Source organism: Alexandromys fortis, unplaced genomic scaffold, assembly GCF_014885135.2.
Source record: "Alexandromys fortis isolate MF-2015 unplaced genomic scaffold, M_Fortis_MF-2015_v1.1 scaffold_55, whole genome shotgun sequence".
Classification (NCBI taxonomy): Eukaryota; Metazoa; Chordata; class Mammalia; order Rodentia; family Cricetidae; genus Alexandromys; species Alexandromys fortis.
In genome coordinates this window covers 4,056,481-4,084,367 of record NW_026067936.1, presented here as the reverse complement: position 1 = coordinate 4,084,367, position 27,887 = coordinate 4,056,481, and the positions used below count along the sequence as shown (strand labels likewise).

Sequence of the window (27,887 nt, the reverse complement as noted above, 5' to 3'; positions counted from 1 at the left end):
ATTGGTTTTGTGGGAGCCTAGGCAGTTTGGATGCTCACCTTACTAGACCTGGATGGAGGTGGGTGGTCCTTGGACTTCCCACAGGGCAGGGAACCCTGATTGCTCTTTGGGCTGATGAGGGAGGGGGACTTGATTGAGGGAGGGGGAGGGAAAGGGGAGGCGGCGGTGGGGAAGAGACAGAATTTAAGAAAAAAAATGTTTAAAAAAATTTAAAAATTAGTAAAATAAAAAAAAAAACTTAGATTGGGGTTTTCAAACCTCAGGGACAAACCACTTAGAAGCACTATGTCTAAAATAAAACAGAGCAGAGAGAGTTTCAGCACTGTGGAGAAAAAAACTCCTTTAATAAAACCTGGGAGGGATTCCATAGCAGCAGCAAGTCAATCTGATAGATGTTCCCCCTCAATCCTAGAGGAGCCATGGGGTGGGGTGGGGAAAGGAGGGAGACACAGGAAAGGAATGTGAAGACAGAGACTCAGTGGAGGAAAACAGTTCTATCTGTGGTGGTTTGAATAGGAATGACCCCCACAGGCTCCCATATGTTAGTACTTAGTCATCAGGGAGAGCCACTAATTGAGAGGAATCAGGAGGTGAGGCATTGTTGAAGTAGGTGTGGTCTTGTTGGAGGAAGTGTGTGGGGAGAGGGTGAGTTTTGGGGTTTCAAACACCCAAGCCAGCCTCAGTGTCTCTCTCTTCCTGTTGCCTTACAGATCTAGAAGTAACTCTAGGCTACCTCTCCAACACCATGTCTGCCTGTATGTCACCAGGCTTCCCACTGTAATGATAATGACCTAAACCTCTGAAACGGTAAGAAAACCCCGCAATTAAATGCTTTCTTTCATAAGAGTTGAGATGGTCATGGTGTCTCTTCACAGCAATAGGATACTGGGTAAGACATTATCCAAATCATAATCAAAGAATATCCAGCACTTTTAATTTCCTAAGAGAAGAAAGGCATGCTTTAATGAATGCAGTTCTAGTAACTAATGGCTGCTTTTCTGTTCTAACGTATTTTGATGGGATCTCACAAGCTGCAAATCACCAGAGCTCCAACTAGTACCATTAGGAAAGCTTTGCAATGCAGTGAAACCAAGTTCCAGTCACACCTATCTTAGAGATATGTCACAGCCAATCAAGATCATGGTCAATGAACACCATGTTTGTGGGACATTCACTGACAAGTGGCATCTTGGACCAGTGTGCTCACAGTTGTTCTAGGCCAAGAGTTGTACCTGTATAATTCCCGAAACTGTTGTTAAAATGTGGTCAACCCACACTGACAGAGAAGAACGACATGGCACCAGTATGCAGCTCAGGCCAGCCACCAAGGGAATGGGCAGATACTAGGGGTACCAGAATGGGCAAACTGCAGGCATTTTGGGGTGAACAGATGAAAGAGTTCGGGAGATCAACAGATGCAGAAATTCAGGGGATAGAGAGGTGCAGGCATGCAAGGATGAACAGCTATAGGAGTTTGGGGCCTCCTGCACAAGAACAGAACTTGGCGTCCTCTTTGAATTGTCCAAATCCATCTCTAAGGGCAGCAACCCATCACATTAAATCAAACCCACATTTTCTCAGGATCCTCCAAACACAGAAAGCCCAGACAACGGGACGAGGGCCCTGCCACTAGTGCAGGCGTCTGCATTCTGTGCGCATGCCAGTAGCTGTCAGGAGGCAGGGCTTGTCTCTTGCATGTCTTCTAGATGGATCTAGAAGGTTGTTCCTAATGGAAACGATGAAGCCACATCTTCAAGGCTGGAATGAAGATCAGAATAGAACCCACAACGGAAACTGTCAGGAAGAGCCACAGGAAGATGCGGTCAAGAACTTGGGCCACAAATTTCCAGTCTTGCACGACCTGCAGAAGAGAAAGGGGCACCTTTCATTCAAGAGGCTGAGCGCGGCTTCTGAACTCATTCAGGGATGTGAAACGAGCAATGTTGGATTCGGGACACGTTTTAAAGTTTTCAAAATCTATATGCACATCATTAACAGCGTGGGCTTAGATTCTATCCAGTGAGGTTATTCATTGCACCTCAAGAAAGTAACTTGCAAGTTGAGTTTTGAGGAACACTTACCAACAGTGAAAATGTACACAGAGACTACAGAATTATTTGTATACTTGGAAATATTGCTAATCAAACACACATACAAAAAAAACTGATTTTTATACAATGCTTCCTGATATGCCTACGAAACCAAGCACAAATTGCTATGTTTAGAGCAGTTTTAGGTAAGTGTCACAGGACTTTCCTTCTATCCCACGCGTGGGCGTGGCTCCTCCAGCTCCGGAAGACAGCACTGACAGAGGAAATGACAGGTAGGACAGGCATTATAAGACAGGGGTCTATGGGGCCTTTAGTTAGGCTGGGATGCTGTAGCAGAATGGGTACCAGGCTTGCAGCAGCAGGTGCAAGAAGGGACAAGCCATGGCTAGGGAAATCTACGAGAGAAGCATAGGAGCTCACCTTTCAAGGGACACAGAGTCCAGCTTCTACACTGCCCTCAAGCTAACAGCAGTTGCACAGGAAGCTTCAGAGCATAATCACAAGAAAGAAAATGCACTTGGTGGGAACCACTTAAGACCTTGAAAGAGGAGGGGGGAAGAGGGAAATGGATGGAGGAAGGAAAGGATCTTCTGTATTCTAGGGACAACAGGACCATCTCCCCAGGAATCTCGCCGCAGTACTGAGCCTCATGACAGATTGCCAGGGAAAACCAGGGCACGGTACAGGGAACTGCTAACCAGCTGAGTGCTGGGATCAATATTTTCACCTGTTGATAAGGATTTGGTAAAGAGGAAGAGAGCAGGAGGCCCGCTCATTGGCAGGAGGGGAAGAGCTGTTTGCTTTGTTTTGTTTTGTTTTGTTTTGTTTTGGCTTTTCCTGAGTTTTCCAAGTTCAGAAACAAAACTGTAGCATAAAACAAAATAAAGTAAAATGTTAAAATGTCAACCTTAAGTGGTGGGGTTACTAGTGATTGTGATCCTCTTGTCTGGGTTTTCCAAACTATCTGCACTGATCATACTTTTTTAAAACCTACTTATATTATAAATAGGAGCTCACCTTTCAGGTTTTTGTGTTTATATTAGATTTACAAAAGATGTAAAGAAGTAAGACAGAAACTCCCTCCCTAATAGCTGAAGCATATAGCTGGTATTTTTCTAGCCTTTTTTAAAATCTATTGCATAAAAAAAATATGATAAAGAGTTAAGAGAGAAGACAAATCAGGCTGAAGCTATGAGGACAAAATAAAATATACAGCATGCTTCCAAAAACACTTCCCTAGACCTGTTTGTTAGCCGTGATCTAGTTTTCAAGAATTTTAGAGTAAATGACTGAACTCTGCGTGTAGATGGTGTAAAGATAAAGGCTACTTTCAGCCTGAGTACTGACAGATTCCAGTCATTTCTTCCTGGTTGTGTCCTTGAAGGCAGCTCCCAGAAAAATGAAGCTCTGGCAAAGTAACATGTCACACAGGATAGGAGTGGGTCTGTGGCGGTCTGTGGCCAAAACGGTGGTGCCTCTGAGACTTGGGCATTTCTGGTTCTGAGACAGGCTCTCATTGTGTGAACACTGTTGATCTCAAACTCCTGGCATCTTCCTGGGGAGCTGGGGGTTCCCAGATAAAATCACCTGGTACTTGTTTTTCAGTAATGTGTACACTAAGTAACCAGTTCCTTTTCCCTTGATGAAGTATCTGTTGTAACTAAACATGTATTACTTTCCAACTTTTGATTCTTTCTCTTCACTAAACACATTTTTTAAACACATGTTTTATAAGATCATAACATGAAGAAGTGAAAATAACCACAGGCCAGGGTAACCCATTTAAAGGTGCAAACTGAAGTCTTTAAAATGGAATTGAGGAATTACGGAGAAGAGCGCTGAAGCTGCAGCTACTTGCTTTTAGTCATTACGCTTTGTGAACTATTTTTATAAAAATTTAATGTTAAAATTTCTAGCATTGACTGTTCTTTTTTATATATATGGCTTACAGTGGCCAGGTGATAATGTCATTGTAAACAAGAACTGTATTCTGTTGTTAGGGACATCAGCATGGCCCCCTTGTGCCCTCCCGGTCACGCCACAGCGGACTCACCTGGCTGATGAAATGTTCCTTCTTCACGTGCCGTGAAATGTATCTGATCGACTCAGCCGCGCTTTCCAGGAAAGCGACCAGAGCTCGTTCCCCATCGCTAGCAGGGGTCTGTTTCTTTTTCCCTGAGACCTTGCCCCGCCCTGAAGCTCTCCTCTCCTCTCCATCGGGGAAGGAGAAGCGCTCCATGGGGTCCTTCATACAAAGCCATCTCGGGAGTTTTTGCAGAAGCAGCCTCTTCACCCAGGGGGCCATGGGATGGTACGTTGAGGAAGATCTGTGGTGAACATTAATGACGAAAACCGTGACGATGATTGACAGGGTAACAAAAATCATAATAAAGAGGAGGTACTCGCCAATGAGGGGGATGACTTTGGAGGAAGACGGGATTATCTCTTCAATTACTAAAAGAAACACCGTCAAAGAGACCAAAACCGAGGTTGATAGCGAAAGCTTTTCCCCTTCATCGGAAGGTAAGTAGAACACCAGGACCGTGAGAAAAGACAGCCCCAGGCAGGGGATGATCAAAAAGAGGGTGTAAAATAACGGCAGGCGTCTCAGAACAAAAGAGTAGGTCACAAACGGATAGGAATAAAACCCTTCTCTTCTGTTACCCTTCATCCCCTTTGCATTTAGTATCTCCCACTCTCCGTTATCAAAGAAGTCCTTCCGGTCCACATTTTCATTGATCAGAATGAGGTCAACCATGCTGCCGTCGTAAGTCCAGGATCCAAACTTCATCGAGCAGTTCTGGCTGTCGAATGGGAAAAACGTGACATCCATGGTGCAGGAGCTTTTGTAGCTGGCGGGAGGAGTCCAGCTGACGGTCCCACTGGATTTCACAATGGCCTTGGTCATGAGGGAACCCTCGAAACGTCCGTCAGCGCTGCCATGAAAGTAGTTATGCTTTAGTGGCCGGCCAAACGCTCACTGTCTGGGGGTTGTCCCACCAGTCGACCGCCTATGCTACATTCCTCTCCCGCCGTAATGCCAATCACTATTTTACAAAGAGACCGCTTTGATAAAGTTAATTCTTCCACCCAAATCAGGCTTTTCTATCTCCTATGTTAACCTGACCAATGCAGTCACTACTCTAAGATACTTACTTTTTTTTTTTTAAGATTTATTTATTTATTATGTATACAACATTCCTGCCATGTATGCTTGCGTGCCAGAAGAGGGCACCAGATCTCGTTACAGATGGCTGTGAGCCACCATGTGGTTGCTGGGAACTGAACTCAGGACCTCTGGAAGAGCAGTCAGTGCCCTTCACCTGTGAGCCATCTCTCCAGCCCCCAGATACTTACTTTTCAAAGAGAACTATGTCAGGAAGCCAGAGCGATTCTGATGGAACCTTTATCGAATTAATTCCACCATATTCTTCGGGATTCCAGCGCAATTTTTGGTCTGTCCACTCCTGCATGAAATGAGCATTGCGGCAACTTTATTCTGAAAACTCAGCACCCTTAGAGCTTGGGGTCTTCAAATTTCTAAAGCTTACCAGCGCACCATTTTGTTACAAAGGGGATTTTTGCCCAGGTTAGACCTTGGCGTCCTATCTAGGATTCGCTGAGGCTTCAGGATGCTCCGTAAGCCAGCCTGGCCTCTGAAGCTCCACGTGCCCATGGGTGAGCCAGTCAAGAGGCTTGTCACAAAGGGCATGGATTCACAACTTGTGTTTCTACCCTATTTCCTCTTAAGAAACAAACAGAAAATCACAACTGTGTGGGAAGGTGCATGCCGCTAGTCCCAGTACTTGGGAAGCTAAGCTGAGAGGACCTTGAGCTGAAAGCCAGCCCGATTTATACAGTAAGACCCTTTCTCTAAAGTAATATCTGATCTCATCCAGTTTATTCCGGGAGGATTTGTTCAATGAGATGTCAGTCCCTTGACAATGGGAACATATGATTTTGGCCTGTTGCTGTGAAATGTCCACACCCTGTGACCACTCCTGATGGCCTCGTCACTTTTAAACAGCGAGAATGCATGGAAGACTTTCCTTTGGCAGCTTCTGTAAAGTGGTTTCTATAAGCTCCTAATTAGCATTTTAAATTAGGTCCCTATTATTCTGGACCTCCATATGTTTGGGTTTTTTTTTTTCTTCAAGTGTTAGAAGGGGGTACCCAGCGTGAGGCTTCCTGAAGCCCAGTGATGCCATCTATGTCATTAAAAAATCAAGAATTGGCAGATGAGGGGCTTCATTGGATGGCAAAACATTGAAATATGAATGATGCCTAAAAAGCGCAAATCGCTTTCGAAATATTTATGTTTATACCCATATGTTTGTGAGGCTCTCAACCTTGGTCAACGAAACTTTGCTTCTAGGAGATAGTGGTCAATGCAGGGACCCTTAACTGTTCAGACGGAGGAGTGTGATGGGGAGGGCTCAGTGGTAGATAGGACTTCTGGAACAACCACCCCAGACCCTGCCATCCCACCCATGGCTCAGGGAACATCACAGAAGAGGAGACAGGAAAGTTGTAAGAGCCAGAGGTCAGGGTGAGACAGTGTCTCCTGGCCATGACAGGCTGAGGTACTCCTGAACCCACCAGCGCTATGGTTACCTACACAAAATGTGCACAGGATCAAGCCAGTCAGTATTCCTGTACAGAGGGGGAAGGGACCCCAAGCTACCTTTCCACCTGAGTAGTTATTGAAGGCTGATAACGGAGAAAAAGAGTCTGCTCTCTTTAGGGGTATAGTATATGCCCTACACCCATGCCTACAGACAACAGTAATCAGACTCAGAGGATTATAGAAGACAAGAGGGTTATTTAAAAAAAAAAAAAAACATAAAATTGAATGGGGGAGCTCCTGGAAGGGATGGGAAAAGCAGAGAATGAATATAAATAAAATACACTATATGCAAGTATAAAATTCTCAAAGAATAAACTTAAAATGTTATATATTTTAATTACCTTTGCCTTAGACTTACTATATAATAAGAGAGATGAATTTTTGATTTGATATTTTTTTTAAATGTTTTTACTCAAATTATCTTTTTATATTATTTCCTGTTCCTTCCAGCAAAGCAGCTTACACGGATTTGGGTTGGGCATAAAGGACCAATGTTTGGTCGTAGCTGGCATTTTCATCTCTGTCTTGTTTAAATAAATACTGATTTGTTATCTCTGAAAAGCAGTTCTAGAATGGATGGAGGTGGGGTTATAGAGACCTCACCCCAGGCTGGGAGCCAATGGCAGTTGACTGCTGCTGAAGGAAGATGGGGAACTGTCCGTCACAGTAGGGCCATGGTGCGATCCTACATCCATGCACATACGGGTAACACTAACTGGATTCAATGAATTATATATATTTTTAAATAATAGGACATGAAGTTAGAAGGGAGGCATGCTGAGGAGCCTGGGGAGAGTCAAACTGGGCAGTGGTGACCAAGACATAATGCATCTACACAAAATCTTCAAAGAATAAATTAAAATATTATTTTTAAAAAGGAAAATAAACTTGAAGCTTCGGATAAATAGTGTGAGCTCTTCAAAGGTGAGATTTCTTTAGAGAAGGAGGAGGAGGAAGAGGAGGAAGAGGAGAAGAGGAAGGGGAAGGGGAAGGGGAAGGGGAAGGGGAAGGGGAAGGGGAAGGGGAAGGAGAAGGAGAAGGAGAAGGAGAAGAAGAAGAAGAAGAAGAAGAAGAAGAAGAAGAAGAAGAAGAAGAAGAAGAAGACATAGTTTCATTGCTTTTGGGAGGCTAGACTCTAAAATAGTTGAAATACTATGTAACTGCAGGAAAGCAAGCATAGAGGACTAGCAAGTAAGAATCAGACTAATTAAAGCATTCTCTCAGCATTTCCAGCTTCTTTTGTTTTCTACCCCATTTGGAAGAACACACACAACTCCCTCCTTGTGACTACCTTGGCTCCTGCTGAGAGACTCTGGGAATCATCAGAGGGTCCCAGGCTCAGAAATGTCGACACACAGTGGCTTTTTTGTTGTCGTTTGTTTTCTTCCCTTTTCTTCCCTCTCAGTTACCATTAAGGAGTCTGCTCCCAATAAAATCCCAGGCTGTGCATGGCTCTGCGTGCAGACCTCAAACAGTCAGTGCAGCACCAACGGCTAAGGCTTTCTTTACCCTCATGTGCCACTGCCTCTTTTGGGGGGTTGGGGACCAGTTACTCAAGGTCCCTTTGTAAGCCGCGCTTCACTGAAATGCAGGCAGGTAAGAGTTAACTCTAGAACGAGGGGTGGGATGGGGTGCTCTGTTTTCTGAAAGCCCAGGTTGTTGCTGTGTGATTTAAGGCTTGATTATGCTGTTCGTGTTCAGCCATGTGGACAGGTGACCTTAATCTGTTACATCTCATCAAATATAATTTAGATTTAACTCTTTGGCAGGGTATTTGGGGCTGCTAGCAAATGTGTTCCCGGAAGTTACTAACGTGAAGATCAGGAGTTGCTCGCTTTGCCTGTGGATCTTCGTGAGGAGCCCCTTTCTTACAACCTAACATTCTGCTTAATGTGAGCAATCCTATTTGCAGAAGTTGAGCTTGGCAGCAAAAGAATTTAATCTGTGCTTTGATTCATAGAGCTATGAAGTATTTTATCTAAAAATAAAATAATGTCTGTCCGGCCTAAATAACGTTAAAGAGAATTTAAAAATGTAAATTTATCTAAAAGATTTTCTACGGTCCTATTTTAATACACTGACACTCTTGGGAACTAGTGGAGAAGTCCTGAGAAGAATGAAGGGTGGATGGATGGATGGATGGATGGATGGATGGATGGATGGCAGGCAGGCAAGGCATTTGGACCTTTAACATGACAGTGCAGAGTCTGAAGGGTCAGGACATTGCCCTTCTCACATGGCTCCAGCAAGTCAGTTAATAAGATATTTATGGTCCCCAGAGATTTGGTTGCTCTCTGAAAGTTCAAAGAAGAAAGACAAGCGGGTCTGAAAAATAAAATCAATAGAATAAAAATAGGTCCAGCTAGAGGAATCCCTCTGCCTGGGAGAGCTGGGACTTGTAAAGTCATGGTTGAGGGGAGACGTTATTGGCTAGTGTGGGAGGGAAAGGAGGAAAGAGGGGGGACTGAGTGCTTTAGTCTTCATTTTGAGTAAGGCATGCTGGAATGGTTGAGACAAGTTTCTGTTGGTTTGCTTAGATGTGAGAGCATTGTGAAGTTACGGGGACTATTGGGAAGACAGTTCATGTGGTCCACAAAATCCACTCCGGTCTGGTTATCAGGCCTTCTATTTGACCTTGGCACCTGTGTTAAAGATCTACTCTTCTTGGGAGCATTCCCGGGCTTTCTCCCATCCCAGCGGCACCTTCATGTAACCACGGGCTCTTATATAAACTTATTTATGATGTCCATTACCTAGAGTAACTTTTCCTTACATCACTCACTAGCCCCCATCCTCTCCTTGAAGGTGGGACTGTTCTCTCTCCCTCCCTTCCAGGATCTTGCACAGTGCCTGTCACTCAGCAGACTCTCATTAATAGTGCTGAATCACTGTCAGTCACTGCCTGCCCAATGTCACCCCTGCCCCATACTGTCCCACCCCTGACGAACAGAGCCACAGGAAGCTGCATCCCCACACACCAGCAGGGCTACTCTCCTGTTTCACAGCTGAAGATAGAACAGACCCTTTCCAGGTGTCCCGAAATCTTCCCCTGAGGATCCCAGCACACTTTCTAGTGTTTTTCAGATGGTACCATGTCTAAGTAGAAAGCACTGGCAGGCCCGGGGCAGCCTGGCAGACATAGCTTCAGTGACCTCACCTGCTTGAGCCACACATTTGTCGTCATCAGCTGGTTCTTTTCATCCTAAGAAAGGAACAAATACAAAGGGTGAACATTAAACGGCATCTTCTGGACACAGCACAGAAGCTGCAAATATTAATTGAAAGCAGGGCAAGCCCAAGATAGAACAAATCCCAGAGATAGAACAAATAACAGAGATAAACCAAATCCCAGAGATAGAGCAAACCCCAGAGATAGAAAAAAACCCAGAGATAGAAAAAACCCAGAGACAGACCAAAACCCAGAGATAGAACAAATAACAGAGATAAACCAAATCCCAGAGATAGAACAAATCCCAAAGATAGACTAAACCCCAGAGATAAACTAAACCCCAAAGATAGACCAAACCCTAGAGATAGACCAAATCACAGAGATAGACCAAATCCTAGAGATAGACCAAATCACAGAGATGATAAACCAAAGCCCAGTGTGGAGATGGGCATTGGGCAGGAAATTCGACTTCTAGCTGTGGAGTTATTGGCCATTCCTAGCTTCTGGAGATAAAGAGACAGCTTTCTATAAGAGGGTAGCCCTGGTTAAACCAACCATGATGCACACATCCAAGAATATTTAGGCAGTATAAATCGGTGTTGAAGGGTTTTCATTTAAAGGAACGGTGTTGGGTGAGCAGAGAGGGACCAAATCTGGAAAGAGGTGGGAACCTTCTCAAAGCAGGTTGGATGAACCTCTCAAAGAACCAATAAAGGATTTTAATAGTTGACAGTTAAAAAGAATGAAAGTGGAGGGTTTCAGGTTTTTGGATTTTCCTTAGGGAGAATCCTGAGCATTTAAACCCCCAAAGATCAAAGATTCCAAACTTAAGAATAAGTCAGTGATATGTTACCGTAAGGCATTCCATATATTTGCTTAAATGAAACTACATATTAGACACTGGGTGGTGATAGTGCGCACCTTTAATCCCAGTACTCCAGAGGCAGAGGCAGGTGGATCTCTGTGAGTTCGAGAACAGCCTGGTCTACAGAGCAAGTTCCAAAACAGGCTCCAAACCTACAGAGAAACCCTGTCTTGAAAACAAAACAAAAATACATATTAGAACAAGCAGTAATTTAATATGGAGATACTTTTATCAACTGAATAACTCAGAAGGCTTTTGATGGTGCAAAGAAGAAAGAAATTAGAGCTACATTTAAGACAAACTGTGGACGATTTTCCAGAAGTCATCCTGGACTACTGGGCCAGCCTAGAGATGACAGAAGGCTTGAGCCACACCGGAGAAGTATTCTAGGACTCTGGGGCCCATCATGGGGCGGGTTCCTGCATTTGGACAATTTGAGTTTACAGCTTTCTCCACAAGCATAAACATAACAGAAGTACAAGCCCAAGAGGAGAGTGAGCAGAGAGGCTAGAGAGAGGCGAGTTCAGAGAAAGTGGGAGCCACCCGGACTGGAACAGGGCTCTGTCATCACCGCCTTGTCTTCCTCTAGACATAGGAGCCCTGAGAGCCCAGCTAGTAGACAGCAGCAAGCTGGGCTCTCGCCTGTCACCCTGGCCTTCATCTTCCCTTCTCCCCTGCTTCCAACCTGGTGCCAGTCCTCTTTCAGTTCCCCTGTCCACCTTCCACCCATGAGTCCTACAATGCTGGCATGGGGTGACCTGCCATTCCTTCCTCAGGACATTTCACTGGCTCCTTGGGGCAGGTTTCTGCTCACCGTAGCCTATGTGTAAAATGTCAGTGTCAGGACAGGGACAGACAGATGTCTGGAATCACAACAGTTAAGGATGGGGTGTTGTTCTGAACGCAGGACGGAGGATGACTCACCACGTCCACGAGCTGAGATATTTTCAATCCAAAATACACTTTGATGATGTCGCTGGAATTCAACACAGGGCGAACCCATTTCTGATAACCTTGGAACAGATGTCTGAGGAGGGCGTCTTCATGTTCAGCTACGGAGCTGAGTCCTTCAGTGGCTGTGAGAGTCACCCTGGAACCTGAATTAAGTGATCAACAGAACAGTTGATCCAGCACCCTGCACCTGGAACCTTAATCTCTTTCCCATCAGCTGACTCAGCAGAGGTGGTGAAATGAGGTGCTCTGCACCCCGCTCTCCACCTGCATCCTAATTTCCTACACCACACTGACAAAACCAGAGTCTTCTCACCACTGTGTACACACGTGGATCTCAGAAGTATCACATATAGCCTCCACCTTACCACCCACATGAAGTCTCATCACAAATGCCAACTTCTTATAGAAATGTACATTGCTCATGTGCTGGTTCCTTTATGGCACCTTGAATTTATCTTTTGTTAGTTGGTTGTATATACATGTTGTCATTGTATTCTATATACAGGCTATCATTGTATGTGTATCGTATACCCAATTTATCCTTGTATATATGTTGTATAAATATACATATGCATGTACAATCACATTATGTATACGTATTATTGTATACATACATGTGTCTTACATTTGTATGTGTGTTGTCTGTGTAGTTAATTATGTGTGTGTTGCCTTTGTATGTGTGTTGTATATGTACAGTTTTAAATATGTTGTGCGCATAGTCACATGTTCTCATTATGTACCGTCAAACTTCAAGTCGACGGGCAGACAGCATCTATTATATGTAACACATGTGATTCTCCACATTCAGAAAAGGGCCTGACCCAAAGCGGGCACTCATTTTTTTATACTTAACTTCTTTATTGATTCTTTGTAAGTTTCACATCATGCACCCCAATTCTGCTCACCTCCCAGTCCCCCCATATCCTCCCCTCATTCCTGCCACACCCCTCACAAAAGGAAACAAATCAAAGTAATCAAACAAGAAAACAAAAGCAAAAAAAACCCTCAAAAACAAAACAAAACAAAAAGCACAGCAATAGAAAAATCTCTTGCTTCCCCTTCTTCCCTGCCTCTCCAGCATCTCTTCATCCATCCTGGCCGCACCGGAGACTTCAGTGTGCTGTGTAGTATCCCTCTTTGTCCCCTTGGCTTTACTGCAGGCACTCATTCTTCACACAGAATAAATGAAACATGGAAAGGCCTATGTCTTTCCTGAAGACCCACTGTATTCTCTGTTTTCTGGTCTTCTTCCGGATGCCGTCTTCTGTTAGGGGTCCTTCCCTCGTCATCTCCCAGGAAGAGCTTTGCAAGCTCCTGAGTAAGGAAGCCCCTAAAATACCCTGACTTAATATGAAGCCTCAAGTTGGGGGAATGACATAGAAATGTAGTCTAGTGAGTCTTTTTTATATTCTAGCATGTGCTGCAAACCTAAAGCAATGTGCTCCCTAGGTACTGTTTTCAGCCTCTCTGTGAAAGGTCAGTATCCTGTTGATAGCCTAGAAGAACCGAATCTGTAGGAAGACCTACACAAGAAGACCTCTGATCCCACAGAGACACACACAATGACCAACCATCACAAGCAAAATGCTCCCTCCAAGTTTACTAAGCCAAACCCAGGAATTATCAGTTGGATGAAAGCCCTTTCTCTTCCACTCAAGAAAACATATGTATAAATACAAAGTGTATTAAAGTAAAAGCACTAAAGTGAGCAATAGGGAGAAGTGTGGCCTTACATTTGGGCTTATTCATTTAAAAACTCACCCTTCTGAAACGTTAGTGCTTTGGCTGTTATTAGTAAGGAGAGAAGCATCTAAGGGCAGGGCAACAGGGCAGCTGCTAGGGCATCCATGGGTCAAGAGACCTAAAAGCTTCCTGGAAATGTCAGGGGAGTGATTCCCTGGAGCCTCCTGATGGAAAACGTGTTCTCTTGGCTCCTCATTCTCTAGAGTTCAAAGAGACCCCACCCAGGTGTCTTCCCAGCATCCCCACAGCCCGCCTCCATCCATTGCCTCCTTGTCACAGACTCTGGATCCCTAAGTATCTGCTGTTGTTCTGTCTCTCTAGACTCCTTTTCCTACTGCACTGAAGTAGGAATTTAATCCCAGAGGAGGAGAGGGTCCTCACTTCTCCCTCCACACAGCCACCACACTCTCCTAAGAAGGAGAGAGCAATAGAAGTCAAAGACCAAAACACCCACCCAACAGAGACAAGACCTAAAATTAGAGTCATCCTAAACCCAGGTACTTAAATGCTTGGTAGAGTTTTTGGGTTCACTTATGCATACTACCATATCATCTGCAAATAACGAAAGTTTTACTTCTTCCTTTCCAATCTGAATCCCCTTGAGTGATGAACAGCAATTCTGAAGTGTAAGCCTAATAAACTCTTTTCTTCTTCAACTTGCTTTTTGGTCATGGTGTTTTGTCACAGCACTAGAAACTCTAATTAAGACACTCACTCTTGCCAATAGACAGATCACCCAGACAAAATTAAACAAAGAAATACTGTAGCTAAATGACGTCATAAATCAGATGGACCTAACATATCTATAGAACATTTTTCCCTTACTCAGTAGCTTTATCCATGACATTTTCTTCAAAATTGACCACAAACCCAGACACAACGGATGTATCAACAAATACCAGAAAATTGAAATAAAACCCTGCATCCTATCTTACCACCACGGATTAAAACTGGATATCAACAACAGAAACATCGGAAGTCTTAAAAATTCATGGAAACTGATCAACTCACTACTGAATTAAAAGTGGGTCAAGACAAAACTTTAAAAATAAAATAAAGACTTTATAGAACTGAATAAAAATTAATACACAACATACCCAACTTATGGAACACAGTGAAGGCAGTTTTAAGGGCAAATTCATAGCATAAGTACCTAAATTTAAAAATTAAAGAGATATCATAGTAATAATTTAACAGCACACTAAATCTCTAGACCAAAAAGAAGAAATCACACCCAAAAGGAGTAGATAGCAAGAAATAATCAAACTCAGGATTGAAATCAATATAATAGAAACCAAAATAGCAACAACAAAAAAATCAATCAATGAAACAAAGAGTTAGTTCTTTAAGAAGATCAAAAGACTGATAAATTCTCAGTCAAATTAACTAAAAAGCAGAGAGGGCTGGAGAGATGATTCAGAGGTTAAGCACTGACTGCTCTTCCAGAAACCCTGAGTTCAATTCCCAGCAACCACATAATGAGATCTGGTGCCACCTTCTTGCCTGCAGGCACATAGGCAGGCAGAACATTGTATATATAATAAATGAATACATTTTTAAGAAGGCTGAGAAAAAGAGCATCTAAATTAACAAAATTGGAAATAAAAGAGGGAAATACAATAGCAGACACCAAGGAAATCCAAAGACTCGTAAAGATGTATTAAAAACCTGTACACTCCAGGCAGTGGTGGCACATTCCTTTAATCCCAGCACTCAGGAGGCAGAGGCAGGTGGATTTTTGTGAATTCAAGGTCAGCCTGGTCTACAAAGCGCGTGCCAGGACAGGCTCCAAAGTTACACACAGAAACCCTCTCTCAAAATACTAAATAAATAAATAAATAAATAAATAGAAAAATTAAAACCTGTATTCTACCAATTGGAAAATCTAAAAGAAAGGATAATTTTCTTGATAAGTACCACCTGTAAAAGGTAAATCAAAATCAGACAAGTTATTTAAACAAACCTATAAACCCTAGTGAAACTGAGCAGTCATTCAAAGTCTCTCAAGAAGAAGGAAGGGAGGGGGGGGGGGGGGGAGGGAGGGAGGGAGGGAGGAAAAGAGGGAGGGAAAGAGGGAGGGAAAGGGAAGGGAGGGGAGGGGAAGAGAAGGGAGAGAAGGGCAGAAGAGAAGAGCTTTCTAGAGGTGAAGAGTCCTGGAATGTTTTGGAAAGAGCATGCTGGTCCATGGGACAGAAGTGAATTAGGGATGGGGGCTAGGTGGGTGGAATTGGTCCTTCGGAAAGAGTCAGAGGGCAGATGGCCTAGGTAAAGACTGGTGTTTTCTATTACATTTGAGAGAAACCATCTGGAGACTCGAGCAAGAAAGACTCAATCCTCATCTGGTTTTATTTATTTTTTCTTTTATTGAAGATAGATTTTTCTATTATAATATTCCCTGATTATAGTTTCCTCACCCTCTACTGCTCCTAGTTTCACCTCAAATCATGCGTGGAAGACCCAATCCCAAAGTGAGGATGTTTGAAGATGCAGCCTATGAAAAGGAGGAAGGGGCTATGTGAGGACCCAGAAGAAATGTTCGGCCCTCCAAGAAGGGACCTCTCACCAGGAACTCTCCACCCTGGTGAGGATGTACTTCCGCCTCAAGACTGGGAAAAATGCCTGCTGCTTAAGTCGCCAACTTGTAGGATGCATTGTATTATGGCAGCTGGAGCCGACAGGGGCAAGTCTGTTTTGACCAAAGCAAAATTCACCAAATAAAAATAAATAAACAAAACGTAAATGCTTTAGTCGCTACAGCAGGAACAGAGGATGAGCCCACACAAGTTAATCATTTGTCCTTTTAAAATAAAATATGAATGACGCTGGGCGTGCTTGGTTCTTTGAAACCGCAGCCTTGTTAAATATTTGATGGTGTGTGATGAATGAATTCACAAATGGTCATGTTCCACGGCAGACAAGGCAGTGGCCCTGGCCCGCTGCTCCAGGACACAGAAAATTACATGTTATCAAGATTTCAAGGAGGGATGCGCTTAGTGCTAAGCTGGAAGAAAATAGCAGCTTGTGGTCTTCAGGCTGATAGGTCAGATGGTTCCACCTGCCTGTGGTTATCTGGGGGGGGGTGAAGGGGGCGTGATTTATCTCCTCCCCTTGCTTCTACACAGAAACAGTCTCAACGGCTTGATTCTAGGCACACAAGTTACTAGCATTGCTATTTTTGATGATGTTAGTGACACCTTCAGTGCCCAGTGTGCTTTACTGTTTACTATAGTCTAGATGTTCAGCAGCTCCCAGGCCCATGTGTTGGGTAGTGTCTATTGAGATGTACTGGGATCTTTAAGAAGTAGAAAGTGGGGAAGGTCCTCATGGTATTGAAAGGTGCATTTGAGGGAATTGTGGGATTCTGGAACCCTCTTCCTTTGTGCTCTGGTTCATGATGTGAGAAGTTTTTCCCCCAACTCTACCCTCCTGCAACAATCTGCTGCCTCACCACAATCCCTAAAGAAGAGCAGACCAGAAAATCTAACTACAAGGTAAAATATTTTCACCAGTTGCCTGCTACGTGTATTTTTCTACAGGTACAGAAAGCTAAACATCATCCTTCTGTCTGATGCAGCCTAATGCTTAGAAGAGTGTGAAGTTCTAAAACTAAGGCACAAATAATATGTGTTTGATCTCAGGAGGGCACTCCATGCTGGTGTTTTATAAATAACTCAACAGTTCCTTCCTATATAGTTGATGTCTGACCTTTGGGCTTCATCTCTTTGCCCAGGGCTTCTTTAGAGGGAGTATCACACTCTTCAATCGTTCTCTTTGGAGGGAGACATAGAAGATTTTACAGGAAAGGAGTGTTCTTGTTCCAAACTTAGCCCTTATCTGCTTGCTTTGAAGCATCCCATGAACACTGAATGCAACAGGCGTAAACATCATCCACCTGATGCAGCTTTCTCGCTCCCTAGTCTCCCACGTCTTCTCCCATTACCCATCTCCCCACTTAAATGCTCTGATCTTTCTTGGCAAAGTATCTTCTTTGCAGCCAGACAGGTAAGTCCTCAGGTAGAGGACCAGAAGAGGAAGGAACAAATAGAGCCAGAGAACACGTGTTGAGAGGCGGAGATGGGGGTTTCTACACCTGGTGCTGATTGTTTCTGCACAGGGAACTTGGAGCTTGAAGTGCACTCTGAGAGTGGTACTCCACGTGGCTCAAAATACCAAGACTCTTGCCAAGGTCCCCATCACTAAAACAATAATCCAGCAGATCCATACTGAACACCAGTGGGCACCGGATCCAGAGCTAGAGGCTTGATATCTGGTCCTGATTCAACTTCCTCTTTGGCAAAGCATGTGGAAGGATAAGCAGGGATAGATGACTATTGTGGCTCCTTCAGTGCCTACAGATTGACATCCATGCAGCGGCCCCAAGGTGTGACCCACTAATAAATAAGTCTTTTGGTTTTGTTTAGGAAATATAAAAGAGAATGCTTAGTATACCAATCCTTGGGCACAGCCCTCAACTGATGCCCAAGGCCAGCTTCAGACTAAGACTTTATCTTCTGGGCTCTTTATTCTTGACGAATTTTCCTGGCCTCAGACTGCCAGGGCCCCTGTTCTCTTCCCATCCCCATACTAAATTTCCCTTTAGGAGGATTTGACAAGCTCACTCATTCCAGGAAATAAATAGCTGATAAGAAAACAAACAAAACTTCCCATGGTTCTTTATGATTTTGCTAAAGATAGTATCTTTGTTGATCTTCAACTATGAGAGCAAAGAAATTATTGAAATATTTTAAGTAATTGAATAATTTCAACAATTATGATTGAGAAATGCGATGTTTTTGACATCATTTGCTGTATTTTGGCTTAGTTTTTCTTTCCATTACTATGCCACAGAAATGGCAGCCACTCCTGCCAACATGTGGACCTGGTACTCAGGGTGAAACCAAGCAGTAAATATTTAATAGATCATTCCAAGCATGGAAGCTTATTAGAATGACTTTGCTCTATTCTCTCATGTATCCACACATCCTGGAAGTATTCCCAGGGTACAGTAGATACGTAATAAATATTTATTGAATGAGTAACCAGACCTCATCCTGCGGGAAGAGTGCTGGGAAGACCAATAAGCCAGCGTCCCTTCTCTTTGGGAACATGCACAAGCCCTCAAACATGAAAAATCAACATGAGAGATTTTTCTCTCACAGTACTATGCATTTGTTCTTATTTACCAAATTTAGAAATATAAAAACACGAAAGCGTACCCAGTGTCATCTGAAAAATAAATTTGTGTAATTAAATAGTTTTACAGTGAGCTGTAAGATTAAAGAACTTAAGGAAGGGGGGGGGGAGTCTGTCCAAAAATCTAAGCAGATCCCACTGGTTCCCGAGGTTTCAGAGTGAGATTGATTTCAGGTAATTAGATTGATTATGTTTTTGATCTACAAGAAACATTTACTCACAGACTACGTGTCCACATTCTTGCAGCCTCCACACTGGGTTAAAAGCACCAGGTTCTCTTCCAATTCCAATTTTCTAAAGCAATAGTTACTGTACGCAGAGGATGAAGCATAGCTGAACCTAGAGAGTTTATGCTAATTATCTTTGCTAACCGCCGAGATGCTTCCCTTGGGAAGCACAGTGTAAGAATCAATTCTTTCATAGAAAAAGGAATATCCTAATAAATTAAGGCCAAAAAAAGTCAGATATATGAACATTAATCGTATGCTAAGTACCCAAAAGTTGATTATCATTTTTATTATTGGAAGGCTATACTTAAGACTCTTGAGAGGACAGATCTGATGCTATTTAGAGTCTGCTTGGTGTTTCTCTACACTTAGACATTACGCTGCTTGCCTCTGAGGGCAGCCGTGGTGGAGGGCGATTTCTGGAAGTCTGACGTCTGTAAGTCTAGGGTTTAGTTCTGGATGTTCAGTTCTCAATCTGACACTTGCAATAATCCGATAGGGCAAAATATATTACCAAGAAATAAAGAAAAATCATTAATAGAATACCACTTCTCAGAATCTTGCTCTTAGCTTCATGACAAAACTTTTTGTTTCTAAGTTGTTAACAGTTAAATGACTCCAAGTTCCAGAAAACTGGCCACCATCCCCGGAGTGTTCAGAAGAGCCTCATCAACTGCCCCCCTCCCTTTATATTTTTATTCTCACCTCCTATTAATTCCCTTTTCTCATCAGCAATCCCTCTTTCCATTAGTTCATATAGCACAGATATTCACAGGCATCTTTATTAGAGTATTGAAATATATTAAGCCCCTTAGTTTACAAAACTTCATTAAATTATTAACAGGTCTATGGGCTATGTCATACGAAATTAAATGTCTGCACAGAGACTCGGCGATTGTTAGTAGACGTGACATAGTAATGTCCACCTGGCAAATTTCCACCGAACACTTTAACAGTCCTGGGAACAGCATTGAACGCACTCGGTAGCATCTCCCTCTTTTATGTCAAGGGAGATTTCAAAGAGCAGCATGCAGTCAAAGAGCAGGTCTTAAAGCATCCTCAGAGCTCTGGCTTCTTTAGCAGCCTGTTTATAGAGATCTCGTGGAGTTATCTGTCTGAGCCACACTTTAAAGGTTACCCTGAAGGGCTCAGTGTCTGCTCCGACAGTAATGTTGGGTCCCGCACTGTTGCTTCCCCTCCTCTGAACAACCTCCAGCTGCACTTAGTTTAAGGTAGTCTTACCTGAGAGAGTGAGACTGAGAACCAAAAGGACCAGGAAGAAACCTGCCATGGTGTCTGATTAAAAGAGGTGATTTCTTCCTTTCAACCACACAGCATTTCCTCTGGAAAGGAGCAAGGTTTGAAAACAAAATAAAAGTGGTCCAAAGTCCAAACGGAACCTAAGGGGATCGTGACCAGCTGCCTGAGATGAAAACAGTCTCCCTTCGGTGTGGGTTTCTTAAAATGCGCTTCACTGATGCCCAGTGAGCTGTCGGGTCTTGTGAGGCTAAAACATCTCTGGGTCCTAACTCCTGACTTGTTATTTCACTCTCTTACAGAGGGAGATGGGATGAGAGGGAAGGATGAGGCTAGACAAGTTAGGATTATTCCTGTGGTGTTTTCTTGTGGTTGTCAATCGGTGCCATGAGAATGCCTGCCTCTCGTGGTCTCTGTCGTGGAGACCAGTGAGGCATTGCTCACTAGGCTTTTCAGTTTGGACCAGGAGCTCACAAATGAGATGATTCCCGGACCCCTTCCATATCCAATGGGACTTGTGCGTCCTGATGTCAGACTCTTTAGTCTACCTTGAACCTGCTGGTCCCCCCACCCCTCCTCCTGGCTGCAAGAGATGAGCTGGTGGGCGTGTCATCTCTCTCTGCTTCTCTCGAGAATCTGAAACACTGTTCTTCCTGTCCCACCTTCTTCGTGGTGAATCAAACAGCTTACTTTTCCTCTATATACACGCACACATGGGGGCTCTAGCGGGTATAAATTTGTTCAATGAGCAAGTGCAAAGTTGGAGCCGCATGGATAAGGTGGCCAGAAAGAAAAGAAAATTACCTAAATGGGCACGTTTTTTCTCACTGCTCTGCAGGACCAATGCACAGCAGCCAAGGAAATGCTACAAGTGGCCAACCAAGCAGAAATAACCAGGAGTTCTTCATCGCCATCATTGGAGAGTCAGATGCAGTAGAAGGCAGAACTCTGTAGGTCCACTGTTGTCTGATGCTGGCAGGAGCTCTAGTCACGCTCAGGGGCTCTGGGCTCTCCTGGTCTGCCTCCATAAAAGGCATGCACGCAGCAGTGATGAGAGGGGCGTGAGATAAAACAGGCACCGTGTCCACGAGGAAAGCAGGTCATGCTGAGTCGGTTTAAGACTGTGAGAGCAGCGGTGTCCGTCAGCTAATAAGAACTCTTGTAATCAGCCTTCCTCGTCCACCCACCATCAAGGTTCTGGCCCCTCTCTTCTAGCACACATGAACACGCTTGCGCACACAAGTCCACACGCAACCAAATAATTAGCTAGCTTATACTCTTGAATTTATACTACAAACCTTGATACTGTCAAAAAGCAAAAAAAGGAAGTTATCCAGGACGTTGGTGGGTGGTTCCCAAGCATAATTGGGTAGGTCCAGGGCTAAATGAGTAAGTATAAATGAGGCATTGACTGGCAAAAGCACGTCAGCCTGGGAGAAGGTCTCTAGTGATTGGATCCATAGCTCTGCCATACATGACAAACTGGACCACTTCTAGCATGCCTGGGTGGAAGGGCGCACTGCAGCCCTCTGTGAGGCAGGAAGCTTTATGATCTTGATAGAGTCCTGTGCGTTTCCCAGACCTGCCCTAACTGTCCAGTCAGTTCAGAGCTTGAAAGAAACACGAACCCTGGGTCCTCTCCTCCAGAGAGTGATGCAATGCAATACAACTGGACCTGGACCATGAGGTTCTAGGGAGAGGCCATGTTGCAGGCCACCGTCCACTGACTGATGGATTCTCAACTTGTGGGTCTCAACCCCCCACCAAAGACCATCAGAAAACACAGTATTTACATTATGATTCATAACAGTAACAAAATCACACTTAGGAAATAGCAATGGAAATAATTTTTTATTTGGGGGTCACCATAGCATGAGGAACTGTATCAAAGGGTCACAGCATTAGAAAGATTGGGAAGCACTGCCTTGAAAGCATGAAAGATGCGTCTCAGAGAACTACATAAATGAAAGTACCAGGTGGTCACTGAGCCAAACCCAACCGCACGGCTTTGTCGCCCACCGCAGATGGCAGTCTCAAAGGGCTGATATGCTTGACCCATGCTAACCAGAGGTAATTAGTGACCAGATTTACATGAATTGAGATTAGACATGTTTTTCTTCTGCATGGTTTTCTTTAAACCATCATTCATTAAAATGACTACACTGTATCTATTAGCATGTGCACACTCACACACACACCAGCAAGCTACGGCGTGCGTACACAGATCTGGGACAACCTGTAGGAATCAGTTCCTTCCTTCCACCACACGAGTCCCAGGCATCAAACTCAGAACGTCAGGTTTGGCGACAAGTGCCTTTGCCCACGGAACCAGCTCACGGGCCCTCTTTCCACAACGTTTTACCAAGTTACACCAACTATATCTTCTCGAGAACCCCATTTAGTGAACGTCCTTGGTTGCGGGGAGTGCATTGCACAATCCCTAAGACTAGCGTTGAGCAGCTTGGCCTCCATCTGGCCCGTACCCATATTTTGCTTGGAGTAATGGGATACGGTTTAAGAAAACATTTACCCAGAGAGGTCAAGAGACTGGTGGTCTGGAAAAGGAGCTAATAGGAAGGACGGAGAGCCGGGATCTGAGAGTAGGAAAAGAGAGCCTGAAGGAACTATATGTTTGCTGTGTAAAGCTTGCATGAGACAGCTAAGCACCCCACCACGGTCTTTCTCCAAGCAACAAAACCAAAGCCTGGGACGGCAAGCCGTTATAGAGAGCCACACAGTGAATGACTGCAATGTCAGGGTTAGAACTGACTCCCCTGCAGCCCAGCACTCGAACCTTTGCACTGCTTCCAGAGCTGAATCCAAGCACTCGCCTGTATTAAAATGGGGGGGGGGGAGGTCATACAAAATATGGATAATTCATTCAGTTACAATTTGAGCCGATCTCAAACTCTCAGTTTGCCTCTGCATTCTACACATCTGAGTCACAGCTCCAAATAGGAATGGAGCAAAAGCTCTCCTTTCTCCTGGATGGAGAACATGTCACTCCCAACATAGTATCCCCTGTGAACAGTCAGAACTGAAAAAAGGAGGTTTCGTCAGATTCTCACTAGGTAGCCCTGGCTGTCCTGGAACTTGCTCCATAGATCAGGGTGCTCTCAAACTCACAAAAATTTGCCTGTCCCTGCCTCCTGAGTGCTGTAATTAAAGGCATGTGCCGCTACACTGGGTGAAAAGGCAGTTTTCACGCCTTACTTCCTAGGCCTGGCCACAGTGCAGACAGAGCCCTTATTGAGTGTTACCATTAACTGTTCCTTTTGGAGGTAGGGCCAGTGAAGGTTGGGTGTGGGACTTGAGAGCCCTCTGGTGGATTGTCGCTCACACTGCAGGTCCGCGCAGACAAGCTCCTTTTCAAGGGGCGTGTGCTTATTTGTTTAGATATTAATTTTCCTTGCATCTTAATAAAAATAATAGATTCTACCTACGCTCCAAACTCTGCACAAGCAGGCAGTGCGCATCATTCAGCCGCTACACCATTCTACCGGCAGCTCCCAACGAGGAGATCTAGAGCAGTTACAGCCCGCACGGTGGACACTCAGGTGGATTTGCTAGTGCTGTGACTGAGCGGAGCTCACACCCAGGCCTCAGGGACTGTGTGAGCACCGCCAAGTGACTCATGAATGCCCTTCACATTGATCACAAATGGTAGCGTTTCCCAGACCTGCTCCCACTGTCCAGTCAGCTGAAAGCTTGTGAGAAACACAAATCTTTCCTCCAGACAGTAACACGGTACAAGTGAACCTGAACCATCAGGTCCTGAAGAGAGGCTCTGTTTCAGGCCACCGTCCACTGAGTGACATCTGCTTCCAAGTTAAACCACCACAGGGATCAGATACAAACTGTGAAAGTGGAACCAAACCACACTAATGTCCCGCAAAGAGGGTCGGGGAGGGGTCTTGCACAGGGAGGGGTCTTGCGGTTGTGCGAGCTACAAAAGGCTCTGAAGTGAAGGTCACTGGAATAGAAGAGGCGTGTGACCTTGCAAGAGGTCCCGGAACGTGCCTGGCTGGTAGAGCAGGACGCGTCTTGGTTCTCAGCGCCTGCGCTGACAGCCACCCAGCGCCACCTCCTTTTTTCCTCTCTAATGCTGCATTCCTCCCGTGGGAAGGCGTATGTTCCTCTACTGCTGTCACCAACCTGTCATCCATTGCACTTCTTCCTGTCGAGGTGACAGTCGGGACACTGTGAGTCAGCTTAGTAAGGTCTCAAGTATGAAAGGAAGCCTTGTCTGAGACCAATGGACTAGACACCTACTGCGATGTTGGGGGCTGTGGACCCAGATCCTGAATTTCCCGTAAACAACGTGTTATGCTTGCAGCTGCTCTGAGCAAAACAGTTTGTTTGCCTGTGTTTGCAGCTGCTCTGAGCACGAGACCCTCAGGAGTTCCTGAGGGCAGGGGAGTGGTTTCTGGTGGGTTCGGCGGGGGCGTGGCTATCAGTTAAGGATCCATATCTAAGCGGCTCTGGTGCGCACTAAAGGGGCATTCTTGTTTCAGGGATGACCCGCGTCTCTGTCTGTGTGTCTTTGTGTGTTTAAATCTCCAGGTTCTTGTCCGGCTGGCAAATGGTCCTGTAGTGCACGCTCCGCAATACAAGCGTAGTACCGTAGTACACGTAGTAGTACAGACAGTACATTGCGAAGGTGCCCATTGGCCAAGGGATCCAAACGGATGTACTACCAGAAGCTTGAGGAAGAGTACTGAAGCCAACCACTGAGGCCAAAGGGGATCCCTGGGCAAGAAATAGGAACCATACGGAAGCAATGCACTCAAGGACAGGGAAAGCTGGGAATTTGGGGAGGGGGGGGCAGTGAGCAAGCTAGGAAAATGCTCTGGATTTCAACACTGCAGGTGCACACTAGAAACGCAAAGGTGGCTTGACTGGGACTTAGATTAGCAGTATAGGGAGGTGATGAGCAGAACTCCAGGAGGAGGTGATAGGTAACGATGGTGGGTTTCTCTGGGTGGAAGGGCTGGCAGGGGCGGTTACAGGTAATAATGGCATGTTGTCAGATCCAGTTAGATTGGTAGGTTGCCTTGATTAGTAGGATGGAGGGGTAGTTAGATAATCATGAGGTTGGGTACACGGATTAACGTGACAGGCAGAGGTAGTTACGAGCAATGCTGTATGTGGTGGTTGGCTAGTAATATAGCTAGCAGAACTGGTTACAGGCAGGGATGCTTGAAAGGCACTGGAACAAGAATCAGAAACCTTGACTTCTGCCATTTGATAACAGTAATTTTGTACAAATAACTGTTGTGGCTTCAGATGTCATATTCCTCGGAATGGGTTAGATGAATAGTCAATCCCAGCTGCTTGGGAGGGTCTCTCAGAAGCTTTAAATGATACTGCTCACAGCCATCCATAATTCCAGTTCCAGTGGATCCAATGCCCTCTCCTGACCTCTCTGAGCACCATGCAGTACAAAAATATTCATTTAAGTTCCAAAGTTGCAGAAGTTCATAACCATGTCTGACAGCAGTTCAAATTATCTGGTGCCCTCTTCTGGCTTCTATAGGCACTGCATGCATATGGTACACACACGTATACATACACACACACACACACACACACACACACACACACACACACACCACTACATGAAAATACTCAGATGCAAAAATAAATCTTAAGTAAAAGCCGTAATATATCATATTCTTTTTTTTTAAGACAGGGTTTCTCTGTGTAGCCCTGGCGGTCCTGGAACTCTCTTTGTAGACCAGACTGGACTCAAACTCGCAGAGATCCACCTGCCTCTGCCTCCCGAGTGCTGGGGCTAGAGTCACATCCCGACATGGTGGTTGTCCTGGTGTGCTAGAGTTCTTGAAGAGAATCTGCTGGTCTTGATTCACTGGTAGGGGTCTTCAGAGTCCATGTTAGTGCCCAGATCAGAAACATATCCTACCTGAAAAGAAAAAAAAAATAGGAATGTGCCACCACCACTCAGAATATCATTTTCTTTTTATCTTAAGTAGCATCATGAATAATACAACTAGAAATGTCAGAATAATGGAGCTTAAAATTGTTTAATGTCGCTCAATTAATTAGTTTTATAATAAAACATTGAAAAGGTGAATGAATTTCCTGTAAATTATTTATCATTAGTCAAAATGCTCTGATTAGTGATATTATGAAGTATAATCTCAGGTGTTATTAAGAGTGGATATTTGCTTTTCTTATCTAGGGATCATGAGAATTAGCAGTCAGTGGTCATTTGCAAATGGTTAATAAGTTTTCATGATTTTCTATTTCCTATAGACAACTATACTTAATGTCAGAATCTCTTACCACACATAAATGGAAGAGTTAGAGATAATAAGGATACACTGATATTTTAACTTAATCAACAAATGTATTTTTTCCTAAATATTAAATAAAATTATTCATAATCATTTGCCTGGTTTGCATGTGAATTCAACATTTGATTGGTCAAATCACTGCCTATTGCTGCTGGTCAGAGTTTCTAAATGTTTTATATCCCTTGGAAATTCTGCCACTTAAAAAATTAATAAAATTTGTCTGGTATATATTTTGAATTTCCGAGAAATGTATCTCTGCGTCAGTATTGGACTTTTAATACATATAAGAAAACTACATTTTAAAGTAAAGCAAACAGAACATCTGGATCGGGCACCAAAACATTTATCGATTTAATTGGTTGAGTATGAGACTGGGAAACTGGATATTTAAACCATTTGTGGTCCTGGCCATCCTAATCGACAGCCACAGCCACAATCCACAGCGCCATGGGCTCTAAGCTCGCTTCGAGGGTGATGTAGAATTCTCTACAACTGTGTTACAACAACAGGACTCACTGGCCTGCTGTGCCCAGGTCTGGGCTCTGTCCAGGAATTCCTCACTCACTGTCACATCATGTCCACTGACATTCGTGCAGAGAGACAGAAGAGAAGCGCTCAAGCTAAAACGTGAATGCACTGTGGGTTTTGAGATTCCACGAGGCTGCTCATCTCATCTACCTCACGCAGCTTCGTTCTCCATCCTCCCCCCCCCCCCATCGTTAGACTGCAAAATGCTCAGCCCTGAGTTCAATTCCCAGAAACCACGTGATGGCTCACAGCCGTTCGCAATGAGATCTGGAGCCCTCTTCTGGCCAGCAAGCATTCATGCAGGCAAAACATTGTATACATTTTAAAAAAATCTTCTTAAAAAATGTAACTGGAGGGTCTACTTCAATATGCCTTTAACTCACAGCTGGACATTTTTTATGAAATTGGTCCTTTCGTTGAACGTGTCCGTTGCTATTGGAAGAGAAAGGGAGGGAAGAGGAGGAGAGAGGTGTCCAAGTGTAAGAAAACCAGAAGGGCTTGTGTGGAAGAGTGCAGAGGAGACAGGAGATGCAAGGGCCAGGAAGAAAATCACAAACGGAAACACTAAAGCATGTTTTGATGAAGCCTTGATAGCGAATGAAATGTGGCCTGGGCGAGGCAGAGATAGGTACAAAAGTTGACTCAGGAGTCCCAGCATGGGTACACGACACGGAAATTAAACCGTTAGTGATACTTCAATGTTAGAAACACATGAAAGGACTAAAAGAAACATCCATTTCGCTCACGGTTTTCACTCAGTCTTGGTAGGAGTAATAGAGCCAAGAGACTGGACCAAAACATTTCATTTTTATCCAGAGACCAGCGATGACAGAAGTGGAAATGGGAGAAACCCTGTGACAGAGGTCACTTTCCCCACGAGGAACCCAGTGACAGCGGCCACTTTCTCCGCGAGGAACCCGGTGGCAGCGGTCACTTTCTCCGCGAGGAACCTGGCG

The 27,887-nt window shown here is 44.3% G+C and overlaps 1 protein-coding gene and 1 non-coding gene across 3 annotated transcripts; one reads left to right on the top strand and one right to left on the bottom strand.

Moving 5' to 3' along the window:
- Positions 1-1,726: 1,726 nt before the first annotated feature.
- On the bottom strand, positions 1,727-20,120 carry Chrnb3 (cholinergic receptor nicotinic beta 3 subunit). 2 transcript variants are annotated; one of them, XM_050146855.1, is made up of 6 exons: positions 20,072-20,120; positions 11,637-11,809; positions 9,836-9,880; positions 5,409-5,518; positions 4,105-4,987; positions 1,727-1,861 (listed from the first exon to the last, which is right to left on the bottom strand). In XM_050146855.1, the coding sequence occupies exons 1-6, from the start codon at positions 20,118-20,120 to the stop codon at positions 1,727-1,729; spliced, it is 1,395 nt and encodes a 464-aa protein (XP_050002812.1). The 2 variants fall into 2 exon arrangements, with proteins under 2 accessions (XP_050002812.1, XP_050002813.1); XM_050146856.1 differs by lacking the exon at positions 9,836-9,880.
- A 5,753-nt stretch (positions 20,121-25,873) lies between these two features.
- LOC126504507 (small nucleolar RNA SNORA3/SNORA45 family) lies at positions 25,874-26,004 on the top strand. The gene has a single exon (XR_007592629.1). It is a non-coding gene; the product is annotated as a small nucleolar RNA SNORA3/SNORA45 family (small nucleolar RNA).
- Positions 26,005-27,887: the final 1,883 nt, after the last annotated feature.